General features: G+C 39.3%; 1 protein-coding gene across 2 annotated transcripts in view; it reads left to right on the forward strand.

Annotated features, from left to right (window-relative positions):
• IPCEF1 (interaction protein for cytohesin exchange factors 1) overlaps positions 1 to 16,483 on the forward strand; it is a 59,469-nt gene extending 42,986 nt beyond the window's left edge. For both annotated transcript variants that reach the window (XM_037391143.1, XM_037391144.1), the window contains 3 exons: positions 2,318 to 2,684; positions 11,827 to 12,017; positions 15,551 to 16,483. In XM_037391143.1, coding sequence (XP_037247040.1) covers positions 2,318 to 2,684; positions 11,827 to 12,017; positions 15,551 to 15,751 — 759 coding nt within the window. In that variant the 3' untranslated portion in view covers positions 15,752 to 16,483. The remainder of the gene's footprint in view (positions 1 to 2,317; positions 2,685 to 11,826; positions 12,018 to 15,550) is intronic.
• The last annotated feature ends 292 nt before the right edge of the window (positions 16,484 to 16,775 follow it).

The following is a 16,775-nucleotide window of genomic DNA, read 5'->3' on the forward strand; positions in this document are numbered from 1 at the left end:
TCAAGTAAGTTAGGCAAACACTTGTCATGCCAAAGGGGAGAAAAAAAAAAAAAGCACAAAACATATGTAGAGAAAAAGAAACACATTCTGGTAGTCATCTTTATTCTCACCCACATTTTTTTATTTAATACACAATGAAAATGAAAACAAAAATATATTCCACTCAGTAAGGCACAGTTTTCATTTCATTAGCACTTTCTTTTGCATGGAAAAATGCCAGAAAAATAGAGGTGAGATCTAACATCTTCCTTTCCTGTCTTTGAACACTTGAAATGAGACGATCCACACCAAGTGAGCAAGAGCTTTTACTGTTTGGTTGTTCTGCTTGGCTATACAAATGCTTCAACAATTTGTCATTGCAATAGGAGCTCTTAGATGAAATGCTTAAGGTCCCTTTGTTCCCAAGGACATTTTTATTACTCCTACTTGTAGTTTATGACAACATCTCCTTGTCCTTTGCTTTAGGATGCATTTGTGAAAGTTTCCATTTTAAAAACAAAAATGCACCTGAAACACAATGTTGTACGTCTTGTAATAGGAATATAAATTAAGTCTGGTCTCCTTTGGGACAGTCTTGGAGGAACTGCTTTGAAAATTTAGATAAGTGAAGAAAGTGCTACAAATGGTGACCCACAATTTTATATTGGTCCTCCTCATCTTCTGAATTGATTAGTAGCTGCATGATACAGCTACATTAGAAGCACAGAAGCTAAATTTACTCTCTTTTTTTTTTTTTCCCTGTGAAAAGGAAGTAGTATACAATACAGCAACACTGAATTGCAGAAGTTTAAATATCATAAACAAAAAAATTGTCACTCTTGGTTTGGTTTATATGAATAGATTTTATTTCTAGTTTACCAGGTTGTAAGTAAGTGTTCCAAGCTAGTCCCTTTATTGTGCTTGCAGCTTGTCTGGGTTTCCCTCACACTTCAGTAATTTTCAGTACTTTCAGTTTAGTTATCATCTGGTTTAATCCTTACACAAATCTATTCTACATACGTATTAAGAACATAAACTAGCCAGAATTGTGGTCCATTAAGCCTGGTATGCTGATTCTGGCATCGGCCAGTAGCAGATGATTTGCAAAGGAGTAAATTTCTGCCATAGCAGATACAAGAAATTTGGCTTTAATATCATGATGATCTCATCACAATTTCTGGTAGTTTCTGCTAAGAGCTTAACTTGAAGGCTTTGTCTCCCCTTGTCTTCCATTACTTTATTGCTGTCAATTAATCCTCTTCTGCATATTTGGATGCATATTTGTGTGTTTGTGTAGGTATTGGTGGTTAAAAAGCAGACTAGAGCTAGTTCTTCATGAGTGAGTTGCTTTTGGTGACCAAACTAATAATACAACTCAATCAATATAGATGCCTACTGTAGGCAGATGGGCATCTATGACTTGTCTGGGAAGCTAAATACTTCTCAAAACTTTGTTTTCTCTCAACCTTTCTTTGCATTTAATTGTGCATTTATCAAGCCCTCTCTCATTCAACTCCTAGCTCCTAACGATGACTATTAGATGTCTCTGAGACCTTTCTGATTGTATGTGCTCTTGTTAAAGCAGGGTGACAAGTTCAGTATGGAGGGCCTTAGGATGTCTTAATGATTTCTGACATGTTTCTAGTAAAGTTTGGGTCCCTTTCCAAATTAATGTACTGAAGGATGAATCTTAGCAGGTGAACTAGCAGCACAAATGTTGTACCATTCCCCTTTTCCCGCCCTCCGCCCCATGACTGTCTGTTTTTAATTTCCACCATTAATTTGCTATCTTATTACTCATCAACCTTTTTGCCGTGGTGATTGATTAGTCCCTTGAATGGATCAGGTAAAATGGCTTTGTGTGGTGAGAAGGCCAAAGTACTTCAGTGCGTTGGGCCCATTTCTGTCTGTCCGTGGCTATGGCATTGGCAGATTTATTGAATCTTCAAAACAACTTCATGTTCAGTGCTAATTAGGAGTTTTTTTTCTGCATTCTTGATTAGACCTATAAAATGAAGAAGAAAAAGTCAATGTGAGTGTAAGGCCTAGCATGGAAGGCTACATTCAATGCAATATTTCTCCTTAGTGTTTTTTTTAGGCATTGTCAGTTTTTTATTTGTTTTATCTCTGGCTTCCTTGTGGCTTAGTTTCTGAAGTTACTGCTTTGTAGGAGATTGATATTGGCTGCCATATCTCAGGCTTGTTTGAATGGTTACTTAATCAGATTACATAATTTTTTTTGTCAGCATTTCAGCTGCATATCTACATATAGAACCTAGGAACAAGAATAACTTGCAAATAATTTTTCTCCCCCTCTCCCCTTGTTTCTGGAAAGCAGGATCCACAGAAGTCTTCTTTCACCTCAACTCTGTCAAGTGAAGCATCTTGTTCTCTCTCCTCTCCTGAAAGTACTTTCAACTCCCAAGAGTCATCATCTTCCTTGACATCCAAAGTGGTTTATTCCGAGAGGCAGTCCTGGCTTGACCTAGTTAACAGCTCTGCCATGGAAGAGGGTGATCAGCCTTTAACTTTCTGCGTACAGATTCACTCTGATGAGCCACCAGAAGTAGACTGTGGAGATGCAGCAGACAGCCAGGAGGTCCAGCTTTCCAAACCCAGTGGTGGATCCCAAAACTCTTTTTTAGGTCCAGATACAAATTGTCTAGCTGTGCCAGACGCAACAGGACAGAGATCACTAGCCAAAGGTGAGCTAATGAGAGAGGAGAGTTTTGTCTGCAAATCCATACGATATGGGAGTTCAGGGTTTTTCCTCAGCTTCCTTTCCTCTCTTCCTTCCTTTACATTCTTCACTGAAGAGTCTTCCAGTGGCACATCATTTATAACTAATATTTTGTTTATTGCGTGTTAAATATGTAACCTAGTATCTAATTGGTAAGTACCTTTACAGATCTTCTCAAATTTTTCTTATGTGTTAAAATCATAGCCTCTGTATAAAATTCTAACATAGACACATTTTTATTAGCTTGCTTTATTTCAATACAGCTGTCTTTTATTAGTTTGGATTGAATAAAAATTTTAAGAAAGTATGTCACAGAATTGACACTCTAAGGAAAATGGCATATGTAGGAAGTGCTGAGCACGGGGTTAGGTCAACCTAATTTTAAAAATAAAAGCAGTTGCATTTACTTCCAGTATGTATTCCCTATTTGTTTCATTAAGCTTCATTGTAATCAAAAGGAAACAACTGTGATCCTGAATAAGAAAGTCCATTAGCACTGATTTTGCTTAACCAAATGGATATCTACATAGGTATTTTCCTAATGAAATGTGCTGCTAAATTAAAAGGGTGGCGTAGTTCCAGAATTTGCTCATTGTTACTGTTAATAGCTCTCCTGCCATAGCCAGGCAATGTGTATTGCCTTTTGAGCAAATCTGCTTCTTCCTGCATTAAAAGCAACTGAAGCATGAGGCATTCCTGGCATACAACATACTGAAATGAGAAGATGCTCAGCATGCTGTGTGGAGAGGTAATACATGAGGAAGCAACAATGTTTTTGTGGATCAGGTCTACCCATGATTCCAAATCCTTGTAAAGATTTGAAGCAAGTACTTTGGTTTTTTTGGAAGAGCAGTGTTGTCTTGTTACAATACAAAACAAAGCTGCATCTAAAAGCTTAGGCTGAAGGTAAGGCGAAGGTGGAAAGAAACCGTGCTGGACTTGCTGGGAACTTAGGAGTATTTCTCTGTGGGTGAGCTTGGCATTGATTAAAAAAAAAAACAACCAACCAACCAACCAACCAAAACTCCCCCCCCCAAAAAAACCCAGAAACTGAGTGAAGTACAGATTTTAGCAAAAGTGAAAATTAACTCAGAGTGTTTTGTGCTCAGCTTCATTATCCATATTCTAGGCTGCTCCACTAGAGACTTCTGTAGCAATGAAGATCAGTATGGAAACTGAGAGCAAATGTATGTACCATGTGGCAGAAAAGAGTGGATGTTTTGGGAGAGTTACTGTGGAATCTAATTCCCATAAGCTCTGTCTTTGTAAGTAGTGAAAAGGCTGAGGCTGGCAAAAACAGGATCCCTATAGAAAATGTCACAAAGATGTAGTAAATGCATAGTCTTCTGTAATTTCACCTTTTGGGTTAATTTTGACTATGTAATGCCTTTGGGAAACAATATTAGGTACATTCAGGTGGATTGTTGCAGTGTAGGTCATTTATGACATGATGGCTTGTAGATCCTGTTGAGCAAGATTCAGTGGTTGCTCTTCAGAAATCTGAACTTTTGCTTAGAATATCTTACGCTGGTATTGTCAGCAGTCCTGCAGTAATTCATAGGTTAATGCTTTCCATCATAACTGCAAGGGTGACAAGTACTTTCTATGGTTGTAGAATTAGCATGACACATTTATAATTATTTAAAGCACAGTTTGACAGGCTCAATAATACTAACCAATAAAAATAGGATTAAATTGTAAATCAAGGCACATTTTAGTATATTCCTGACATTTGTAAAGTGGTTTAATTTTCCCAAAAATATTCCCGGGGAAATGAATTCTTCTGTTGCTCACTGTTTAGCTGATGGCCAACCCTGATCGAAGAATACTTCCATCCTAAGCACACCCGTGATCTCTGATGGAATTCCAGAAATAGATCATTTCAATGAGACAGTCACTATGGAAACTGTATAACCTCACTAGTTACTGTCTGCATTGTAACCCACTGTTGAACAAGTAAGATGTACACCACACACATTTTTCTTTTCTTTTTCAGTATGGGGAGGGGATGGAAAGTGTTGGCATGTGGGGCCCTCCCCTGCAATGGCCACTGAAAAAGTAAATTTGCAAGGAGATTAGTTAAGCTACTTCAATTTGAGAATGAGGTAGGAAAAAGGATTAACATAAAATAGCAATTCAGTTCCAAATGAAAGTTATCAAAAAGGATACAATTCTGTTTCTGTGGCTTATCCCCCAAGAATTTTCCCCTCCAGCTAGTTGATAAGGATGTGCACAAATACTGTGAGATGAATGCAAACTGTGGGATAAAAGCTAGCTGCAAAGCCTCATGATTTACAATAACTAGTAAGAACACCCTTGTTATCTGATGTGAAACAAGAATGCATATCTCAGTGCAGTTCATATTATTTGCTATACAATGCTTCTGAATAGCGTATTTTCAACAGCTCATCATGTTTTAGAGCACTGAGACTGTATCCAGGAGGAGACAGGTCTGCCTTGCATGGGCATCTGTCCTGGAAGTGCATGTCCCCTGTGCATAAAGCCAGCCTTGCTGTTATCAGAACAGGTATGTGGTCCTTGAACCTACTTCCCACAGAGTGTTCAAGTGTGTCCATGCTCTCTCCTTCTCCTTGTGAGTACAGAAAAAACCTGTCACACACTCTGTTTTGCAGCCACACTCTGTTTAGTGAAAGCCAATGAGGAATTTTTGGTTGTAGCTGATAGCAGCCTAGAGCTGAAGTGTGAGTTTTCAAGAGCACTTTTGTTGAAGAACACTTTTGGTGGCCAAAGTGGAAAATAGCAAAAGAAATGGAGGCCAATGTGAGAAAAGTTGGTACCTAGAAGGAAGAAAGAGTAGTTGTGGCTTTGTGGGAAGAACTTATCATGAAAATACAAAAATAGTGAAGAAACCTCAGTGATGAGTTAAACAATGGAAGAAGTTTCTCAAAGATAAATGGATGAATCTCTGTAGGAGAAACTACAGCTTCAACTAAATGATCATGGGTAACTTTTTCAATGAAAATTATTTAATGAAATCTGCTAAGCAACTGTGTTTGGTGCAAGGAGCTGTACCATACAATGTTTTTAATGATCTTTCCAGCCACTCTTAGTGAAACTGGAACACTCTTAGTGTTATGACCATTCTCAGTGTTGATTACTGGGGAGAGGTTACATACCAGAAAGCAATACAAAGGTACAAAAAAGATGAGTTTAACAGTTTTCTCTTTTGGAAGATGATCAGCTTTGTGGGAATATTTAATACTTTCATGTTGCAGCTTGCTTCATGCATAGTGACAAAGGATACAAAGCTGCCTGTGACACAAAGAAACCGAAAGGTAAACAAGAAATGGTTGAGAATACAAACAGCTATCTGACTACGTGCTCTGTATCCAGAAGCTGGCCTTGCCCTGTCCAGAATGGCTAGACACACTCTGCAGCCGAACTCCATCCTTTATATTTCTTCTGGCAACCACTGGAACAAAAAAAAATCTGACTATGACCCACCTCCATCATCATCAAAAACTATGATAAGAAAAGGAAGCTGCAAAAACTGAGAAGTTACTGTAAGAGAGCAGGAGTGTGTGTTTATATTTATTTAGGGATCTTCTACTGTAGCAACAACATCCTTCTTCCTTGCATTTTCTGAAGGTTTTATGATCACGTGAAGTTAATGTACCTTGGCAAGGAATTCTTATGGTACCACTTCTGGGTTATTTATTTTACCTTAGCTCACAGTAGCTAGTAGAAGATCTGGTGTGTGCCAGTATTTTGAAAAACCTGGAAAGCTTTTCAAATATAACTTGAATTTTACCTGGATTGGATTTGTGGGAAGGAGTTGGTTAAATAGGAACTGGATGAATTGAATTCCTTCTTTTCTCAGAACTGACATCCTCTTCTTCTTTGTAGTCTGCCTGTGCCAGTAATAGCCAGAACAGATCCTCTGGTGTGCTCTGGCCCCTTTATTCCTTCTGCAAATGTTACACAAAATGTCCAGATCATGGCTGAGACTAGCCAAGCAGTGTGCCTATGGTAGGAACAACTATGTAGAGAAATAACTGTGTTTGAATGATTATTTTGTTTCTCATCAAAAAGGCTTTAGAAATCACAGTGAAAACTATAATGTTATGGTTTTCTGAACTCTCTGAAAAAGGGATACTTATTTGTGTTGTTTCCAGTTCAGTCACAGTTTGTTAAAATGCTATCCCTCACTGCTGAGTCCTCTATACTGTTATAGTCATGATCATCTAACTGTTCATGGTAACATGCTTTTCCTGTTATTTTCTCCCACTTTCTTCTACCTTTAGTTCCGCATTTGCCAGTGAGGAGTTTGCCTAAGCTATGCCCATGTAATTTGAATATTTCCTGTCTTTTCTGTTCTGTAGCTATGTGGAAAAGGTGATTTCCCCAAAGTATCATCATATTCCCATTGAAAAGTCCATTACCACTATGGAGAAGGAAGGGATGGGGGTGTGGGTAGGTGGGTAGGCAAGGGCAAAAGCAGTTTATGGTTTTTTCCCTCTGCTCCCACCAGCCTAGGTGTATATGTTGTCCCATTGGCATCAAAAGTTCTGGAAGAATTAGAAATGGAGGTGCTGGCACAGCTACAAGAAGCTCCTAAGAGCAGCAAAGACAGGAGGAAGAAGCAGATATTTTATTTTATTTTTTTTGCCTGGGATTAATACACAGTTGGAAAGCTGTGGAATCTCAGTTAGAGAATGGGAGAACAAGTATTCATATTTCAGTTTAGATTTAGTAAGATATGTTCTGTTGGAGGTAGTTTTTAATGCAAAATGCACTTTCTGCTGAACATTGCCAGTTTCTCTATCTTTACTGCTGGGAAACAATCAGCTTGGTTTCCCACAGCTGCTTTTTGAAAAGTTCTGGATAATTTCACTTTTTTAGGCTTAAAAAGCATGGAAGTTGAGATTTCAGGCAGGGTCCTGTATTGCTGCTGAAAGGTGGGTAGTCTCAATACCTTAATGTCTCCCACCTGTGGTAAGTTGGCCGACAGGAAGGTGGAAGCTGAAAATCGAGGAGGTGAAAAGCTGGCGTGTTGAACCTCTGGTGGCTTGCTCTTGTCTGTAATATCTTCCATTAGTTAAAGGAAAATTCCAGCTAAGTTGCATCAAGCCACAAAATTGTGTTTTACTTCTCCTGAAACAGAATTTGTCAGAAGTTCTGGCTTGCCTGAAATATTAACTTTTTTTCCTCACTCCAACCTAGAAGGTCTCTTTCTCTTGAATGTTAAAATATCTCAGGGCAGAGCTTCTCTTTCCCTCAGGTCAGCACTGGTTCTTTTCCACTTTCCCCACTGTGGAGTCTGACAAAGTTAGACTTTGTCCAATTAGACTTTGCCTAATTAAGAGCTGTACAACACTAAAGAATTTTTCCAGAAGTGCTATGAAACTTCAGCAGGCTGCAAGGCTTGTGAGTGAAGGGCATGGTGAAGGATCCTCAGAAGACTGATCCTTCTGTGGCATCACTGAACAGAATTGCTTATAGTTAATACCACCGAGGGAAGGCAAAAGTGCACGATGCATGCGTTTCTCTGTGTGCATACTCATAAATGCACATGATATGTAGTATCCTTCTGCTGTTGCCATTTGTTCCTTACCACTAATCCTTCAGTAGGTCCTGAGAGAAAAAATGAATGTATTTTATCTTTAAAATAACATGAGATAAAGAAGTGCTGTAGTAGCATTTCAGTTTCCTAACATGCATGCCCAAGACTGAAGGTGCTTAGCTTGAAGAGGACTGGTGAAAGTGTTAACTTGCAATGTTTTATTTTTAAGTGATTTTGAATGAGTGCTTGCTGTTAGCTGTGTGACCTGTCTAGAAAGACTCACTCCAGAGCAGTGCTAGTGACGCATGCTATTACAAATCTTTGCCAGCAAAATACATCCATCGTTATAAAGCCTCAGAGGTTAACAAAACTTAGAGTAGGCATGGTACATTTATCTCTGGGAGGCTGGCACAGACAATCTGTTCATTTTAACACCCGGCCCCGATCTTGTGTTCTGTGTGCTTTTTGCATACTGTTTTACTTTGTGATGGAAAGCAAATATTTTATAACAATCAGATAGTATAGTCTAGACAGTTCAGGTTTCATAGGAGGAATCCAGATCACTGAAGCCTAAAAATACAGAGCTGGTGAATGCCTGTGCTTCTTTTAGAGACTTGCTCATCTGCAGGACAGTGATCTGACTCCAGGTGCAAGGGAGTTAAGTGATACCAAGTGCTGGGAAAATGTGCTGTGAATGTTTGAAGCTGGAGAAAAAAGTCTGGTCTGTGCTTAAGCCTTGAGTCACTTGCTTTATCTCTGCTATTTAATTTTCTCTCGGGTGTTTTGTGGAGAAAACAAGCAAGCAAACTACAGGTAGTGCTTTCTTCTTTTACTTTTGTGGCATTAAGAGGCTTGTGAAATACCATAATGCACCATTGTGTGAGTGAGGAGAAATATTTCCTTATCACAGATTATTTTATTTGGCTTGTTAATTGACTGCTAGACATAATGTCTCTTCCCTTCCTCCATTACTTCTCCCCCTTTCAGATTTACAGCATCAACCTAGTGTGTTCAGTGGTAGCTTCAAGCCTGCAAAACATGGGCTTTTGCTTTCTGAGCTTGGTGCAGGGGAACTCGGGACAGTGAAGGTAAAAGTCCAGGCAGGTACCAGTTGTCTGGCCTCAATTTACAGAGGTTTCTTGGCAGCCATGCTCTTCATCGATGGCAACATTATCTACTTCTATACAAAAGCACAATGTTAAGATACTGTTTTGTAATTTTTTAACTTGTGGGAGGGGTTCCCTGCTCATCAATGTAAACAAAGATGGAGACAAAAAATGGTACTCTATAGCTCATACCTGGCTCTATACAGCTGGCACGTTTCACTCACCCTTGTTTTCCAACTGTTTCCTGAAATCCTATTTAGCTCCTTCCCTGTCACTCCCTTTATCCACCCAATCTGAAGAATCTAGCACATTCCCTCTGGAATTACCTGACCCTGATCAGTCCTTTGGGGGTGGTAATCATGGAACAATAAGAAATAGGAGAGTAGTTTACGGTCGCAATCTTGAAAGGATGCAGGAGCTGAGTATGCATTGCTCATCAAGTGCATTTTCTGGTAGCAACTTGCTGGGCATTTCTGATTTTGGCTCCATCTTTTTCTGAGTATTACTGTCCTCCTCACCTTCACCCACAAGTGCATGGTAGATATCAGAGTATTTAGCATGGAAGAGAAGAGTTCAGTGAGGGTGTTTTCTTGTGCTTTCTGCTCTGTAACCCTTTTAAGACACTGAGGAGCCTCACAAGTTAGCCTTAAAAAATATCAGGAGGGACCTTATGTCCCCAAGGGCTTGACTGTTTTTTAAAGTTGTTGAACAGGATCAATGCATTTTTTTTTTCTTCTTATATACTTTTTCTTGGATGTCTGATAAAGCTCAATTTCTTTCTCAAAGTGATACTGTGTACAGTCCTGATGGGTGATGCCTATGGTAAAGCTGAGCCACTCCTGTGCAGGAGCTGGCTAATGAAACAAACAGCTGCTTCATCCCAAGAAAGCTGGCAGGAAGCTAGTTATAGTTATGAGCCTCATGGCATGAGCCAACAGTTTTCAGGAAATACTACTGCCGTGTATTATGCCTTACACTTGCATTTTTTTCTATTTCCCTCAGCTTGTTAAATATACAACAGTTCTCCTTTTCCTCCCAGCACTGTACCAATGTTAGAAGTTATATTTAGTTCTTGTCAGTTACAGCAGACTTTTTATAATCTCAAAGTAGTGAAAAAAGGCCAGCAACACAGTGAAGGCAAATATTTGTAGCATATCATAAACCTTTCTAGTAACCTAAATATTTAGAAAGAACAGGGGTGTAGGAGGATGCTGTACTTTTTAAAACATGGTGAAGATAAAGAGCAGCCTTGTAAGTGTGCTGACATGTTGGAGAAGTCTTTTTGCTAGAGCATGAGTGAGAAAAAGGACTTCTCCTTTTGTTCAGAAAATGTTTGCTGGCTGAAGGTGATGTAGAGAACTCAATGTTTAACTTTTCGTTAAGAGAAAAAAGAGCCCAGCCAGTTTGACCAGCACACGGACTGCAGCTGAGAAGAACCACCACCACCATCCCCAGTGAAATAAAAACAGATGTTATCCCGTTGGATTTTGATGGCTTCATTAGCACCCTGAAAACACCAATAGTGTTAAGATTTTCCTTTAGCTAACACTGAAGTAGAAAAGCTTGCAGTGTGGACTGAGAGACTAGAAGCAGGTTGCACAGTCTGTTGCTGAGAATGGCTTTCTGCCAACCCCCCCCTATATAGATCTGGTACATTTTTAGTTTCTGACTGTTCATTTTTAAGTTGTGTTATTCTGGATAATGTCTTTGCTTCAATTTTTGTCTTATCTTATGTTATTTCATTCTCAGCTGTTTACTAGCTTTTCTTTTCATGTCCTCTCCCTCATGGAAGATGGTACCACAGCTTGAAAGCCATCACAATAATTAAGGTGGAGATAAGAAGTCTTTGTTGTAAGGCACCAAAAGCAAATTCTGTGCTGCAATCTGTGAAACTCAGGGTTTAGGTGTCAGGTGCCTCAAGGGTTCCTGCTTTAATATGTTGTCTAAGGACCTTCTCTTGGGGGCCCTGAAAAGTTCCTATGTTTCATTTCACCACTCAATTTTTTTAAAATCTGGTTTTAATGATTATCAAAACCTGGTGATGAATAAGAACACCAAACACAATGTGACCTGTGAGTTGCCAGGTAGAAATGTGTGCAGCATGCAGGGAAAGGTAAATGGGTGTAGATGCTATCAAAGTTCTTTTTGTTCAAATGTGGTATTACTGACAGTTGTTCAAAGAAGTCTGTGATATATTCAGAGCATTAAGGCAGCATTGTATCAGTGGAAATACGTGCTTGTATCTGGATCACGACCTGGTTCTTAAAAGCATTTGAGTCTGGTAATATGTCTTTCTCATATGCATTATTACCCTATAAATTACACTAAAAATTGCCCTTGGTTTTAACTCTAATACCATTATATTACAGTTGGCTAAGAGCCTTCCTGATGGCTAAGAGCCTTCCTGATGGCTGAACCTAACATTTCTGCTATCTGCTGCCACATTCACATTCTCATACCCAATTTATTCTTTGCAGATCAGGAAAAATGTGATGATGATGAGATGGAGCGACTTTACAAGTCATTAGAACAAGCAAGTCTGTCTCCCATTGGTGATCGTCGGCTGTCAACAAAGAAGGAGCTCAGGAAGTCATTTATAAAACGCAGCAAAAACCCCTCCGTTAATGAGAAACTCCACAAAATTCGAATGCTGAACAGCACATTAAAGGTGAGATCGCAGAGCTGGCCAAAGAAAAGCCTGAGAGAAAGAAACATTTTGGCTGAAAAAAGCAGCAAGCTTAGACTTCAGCCAAACTCTATAATTACGTATTTCCTTAAAGCCCCAGAGAATTTGGTTAAGATTTGAATTGTTTTCTACTTCATTCTGAATACTGAGCTGTGTTTTGTTGTTCAGTTTGAACTGGAAGCAGAGGCAATAGTTCAGAAGGGACTTTTCTTGCAGAAGTTCCAGCCCATTTGGAAAATTTAATAAAGAAAGCTTCTCTTAGTTAGCTGGAAAACTTACAATCTCGGCTGAATACACTAAACAGGAGAGCCTTAAAAAAAGGAAGAGCAGACAAAGTGTGTTGATGATAAAGGACATGACAATGACCCTGAGCCAAAAAAAGTTTTCCTTATGTGATTATTGGAGAATGTACAGGAAGTGCCAAAGCTATTGTAAAGACCTCCTGTAACTAAAATATTTTTAATAACAAATGCATCCTGCTTTTATGTTGAAAATGTATCGTGAACTGGAGGGGTGGAGGGGTTCAGGGGATGTTCCATGAAAGGGCCAGTAAATCTGTCTGGAATATGGGGATTTATGAGGCTGTTTACTCGCCAGCGTCAAGCGTCATGGGATTTCAAAGCCTGCTTCCGAATGGTACTGAGGGAGACTGAAAGCTTAACCATAGTATTTAAATCGTAAGGAGAAGAAAGAATAAGTGCAAACCTGGGGCTTCCCTTTTTTCTTGTTGTATGCATTAGAAGCAGGAATTGAGTATCTTGTTTCAAGTGTGTGTGTTTGGCATCACGCATTGTAAGCTGGAGAAATGTGTGTAAAAACTTCTCCTATCAGCACAATTGTTTTTAATTTTTATTAGTTTATTATTATTATTATTATTATCATTAGATTATTAGTTGCAATGGGAGGCTTGAGCTCTGGCACCTCAGCCAAATTGTTAAATGTTATTATTCCTGATGATACAGTTGAGAAGACAAGTGGGAATATAGGCATTCTCCCTGGCTCCATACAAGACCTGGTGAAGTCTCTCAGGATCAGTCTTCAGTGACACGGTACTGACTATAGCAGTATCCATCTGCATCAGCAATACAGTGAGCATATCACAAAAGAGAAAGTTAGCTTTAAAAGTATGCCTATTTTATGCTATGGGAAACTAAATATAGAAACATACTGCAAAGTTTTTTCCCTGGTAGGAACCTCATTAATAAATCTAAGAACCAGTTAGTATGAAATGGAGTTGTACCTTGTGGGACAATCAATTTCAATTAGTATGGAGCTGAATGGAAGTCTGACTGCCAGACATGAGCAGAGAGGACAGCTTTACATTGATTTAGCATGGGAGTATTGTATAAGTTGTGATTAGTAGTGCTTATAACCTTAGGCTTGTCTAACACTTGTATTTAATATGGAAAAATCACTTTTGGAGTGTTCATAATGTATAAAATGTGTTGATATTTTTTTCTTTCTTCAAACTAAGAAATTGGAGTATTGACAAGACAAACATAGCACAGACGTTTTCTCACAGACACAAACAGAGTTCTATGCATGGAGTGTTTAAGTTAGCCTATCTAAAAGGCAAATGCCTGCAGCAGTGGGAAAGTGCCATATTCTTTGCATCAGTAGGATTATGTGCTTTTAAAGTCAATTTTCTTAATATATAACATGAGACATGAAATAATTAGAAATAATGTATTGGAAGTTTAAAAATCAGGAAAGTTTTGCATCTGATCCATATTTACTGTGCTTTAATTAAAAACCTATTAGTTTGAGAAGCGATTTATGCAAGATTCAGTGCAATTTTAATTTTGAACTTTTGACTCCACATCTTTAACAACAGTTTAATGCTGCTGCTACAACATATCGTTAACAAAACATGCTTTAGATAGTTTGGAAGAGGAGGAAGCTGTGTGCAAATGCATCACAGTCTTAATGAATGTGGGAAATAGATTTAGTGCTACAGGAAAAATTCCATTGCATGGCTTTTTGCCACCAAGTTTGTCCACTGGAAATGTTCTTTTCTCCTTTCTGTCTCCCTGTCTCCTCTTCTTCTCTTAGGCTAACTGCACATATCTCTGCATCAATGCCAGAAGTCTTCTTACAAGGGTCAGCACTAGGTCTTGAGAGTAGGACCTCTGTTAACCAACAGTTGAACAAGTTTTTGTATTTAAAAATGGTGCAGGTATCAAAGGTATTACAGCAGATAGTTTTTTAGAGTAGTAGTGGGATATGGATGTTTAAGCAGCCAATTGCTACTATTAGGAAGTGTCGTGAATGTGTGGGAGCATTTTCAAGGCAGCCACTACCATGGAGTGCCCTCAGGTGTGACCAAATTGGTGGCAGCAGAAGAAAATGGTTAGAATTATTCCACTGATTTCACACAGAGAAGGGGTGGGGGTGAGGACAGGGTGGCACAGGAGTGTGGAGAGCCAGGCAAAATCAAGGAAAGTTTGTGTGCCTCCATTAGGAAATTGTGGCTGCTAACAAAGGCTTCTTTTTCCTGTGGTCCGCTGCATGGATAAGCAATAAGGGCTTGAAAAGCAAGTTGTGTCAGAAAATGTGATGACAGCAATGAATATAAATATCTGAAAGGAAGGTGTAAAGAAGACAGAGCCAGGGTCTTTCCAGTGGGTGCCCAGTGGCACCAGGACCAGAGACAGTGGGCACAAATTGAAACACAGGAGGTTCTCTCTGAACATCAAGAAACACTTCTTGTTAGCATGAGCACTTGTACAGGTTACCCAGAGAAGCTGTGGAGTTACCATCCTTGGAGATATTCAAAGGCCGTCCAGACACGGTCCTAGGCAGCCTGCTCTTTAGGTGGCTCTGCCTGAAGAAGGGGGTTGGACCAGGTGACCTCCAAAGGTCCTTTCCAACTTCAACCATTCTGTGATTCTGTGACGTAGAGGGTACTGGTGTCCCTACATCAGTGACAGTTCATACCTTTCAATTGAATCAGAGTGCCTGCAATATATGGTCTGAGCTGCTCTTGCCTAAAAGTAGAGACCAGATTTAGTAGTAGTAGCCAGTGGTAGATGTATTAGCAGCCACATGTACTTTAGCCACTCTAATGCCAGTGCACAGATAATACCCAAAATTATTTTCTGCTAGCTCCCAGAGAGGAAACTTTTATAATGTGACCAGGGAATAAGTATTTTTGAGAAAGTTGAAACTGGTGTAAGTAACAAAAATAAATGCTATTGTGCTAGTTTCATGCAAGCACTAACTTGTTGTGAGTCAGTATAGCAATGTCTAATTTTCACATGAATCCTCTCATGAGGTTTTGCTAAGGATCCTATAACAAACTACATGAAATCATAATCTTTCATTCAACTGGGACAAATTTCTGCTGTGGACTTAACTTTGATGATCTGCTTTCTAAAAATGGAAACAAGTTGCCAGGAGGCTGGATTATTTGCCATCTTCTTGTGATATGGTTCTCTAATGTTCCCAGAGTGTTTTTGTTATGGACAATGAGCTTGACAGTTTCTATAGGAAATAACCACTTGTTCTTTTCCTAGTGTAAGGAACATGACCTCGCCACAATTAACCAGTTGCTAGAGGACCCAAAGTTGACGGCAGTGAAGTACAGAGAGTGGAGGAACACAAACATCATGCTGGTCCAAGATATTTATCAGCAGCAGGAGGTCCAGGACGTGTCCACAGAGAATAGCGAGGAGCAAGAGATGACTTCACAGCCTATTGCTGAAAGTGCTATCTGAGGCCATGGTTCAACAGTTCATGTCAAAATACTTCCCCACGGGTCTTCACGTTTTCCTGGGTTTGATTGTTTTTATCTCACCCCTCTTTACATTCCTTTCCAACTCTACTCCCCATCCCCCTGGGTGAGGGGGGAGTGAGCGAGCGGCTGCGTGGTACTTAATTACCAGCTGGGGTTAAACCATGACAGACATATAGGCACTTTAAACTACTGCATTTTGGGGTTTATTTTTTCCAAGTGTTTTTGAAAGGAAAATAACCCCTTCTCCAAAGCTTTAATTGCTCTTGCAAAATGCATTTCATGTCAAGAGGGCAAATCCCCCCAGCTTAAAAAAGCATGCCTGAACCTGGGCTGCATACCTAAGAAGACTACTTTATGAAGCAGCGAAGAAATGTTTTTCCATCTTTGGAGAAATAAATTAAATGTCCAGTTCCTGGAAATCACAGACCTGTGTAATATGTCCTGTACAAATGTGAGATCCTTGGGGTTTTTTTAACCACGTAACTTACCGTTAAAGGAAACTATAACTATGCCAGCAGGATGTAGTCTACTCTCTACCTTTTTATGCTGTAAGGTAACCTAATGTAGGCATTTTCATCTCTACATTTGTTCATTTTCACCACTCTACCAGTTTAAACTGAGACAAATGGAATAGCAGTTATGCATGAGTTTATACTACGGACATCTGTCAGGACCCAGTTTGTGTTCTGCCTGCATTTTAGGAGTTTCAAATTTATTTATGGACCAAGCCAAAGTACTGTCTTTCTACATGAAGAAGAGAAGGTCTCTCAATGTTTGCTAACATGTAATTCACTCTTCGGGGAGGCAGCTAATGCTTCAACAAGTTTCAACTTTTCTTATAAACTTGGCAGAACTCCTTGGACGATTATTTTCTTCTTTCTTATTTTTGGATATTGTGAATATATAAGGTACAAGTTCATCCCAGATTCCTACTTAGGAAGGTGATCAAGTTCTACAAGGCAGAAGCTAAATAACTGAATTCCTGATGTGGACCTGAATGTGCA

This window comes from Falco rusticolus, chromosome 6 (assembly GCF_015220075.1).
Source record: "Falco rusticolus isolate bFalRus1 chromosome 6, bFalRus1.pri, whole genome shotgun sequence".
In the NCBI taxonomy this organism is placed as follows: Eukaryota; Metazoa; Chordata; class Aves; order Falconiformes; family Falconidae; genus Falco; species Falco rusticolus.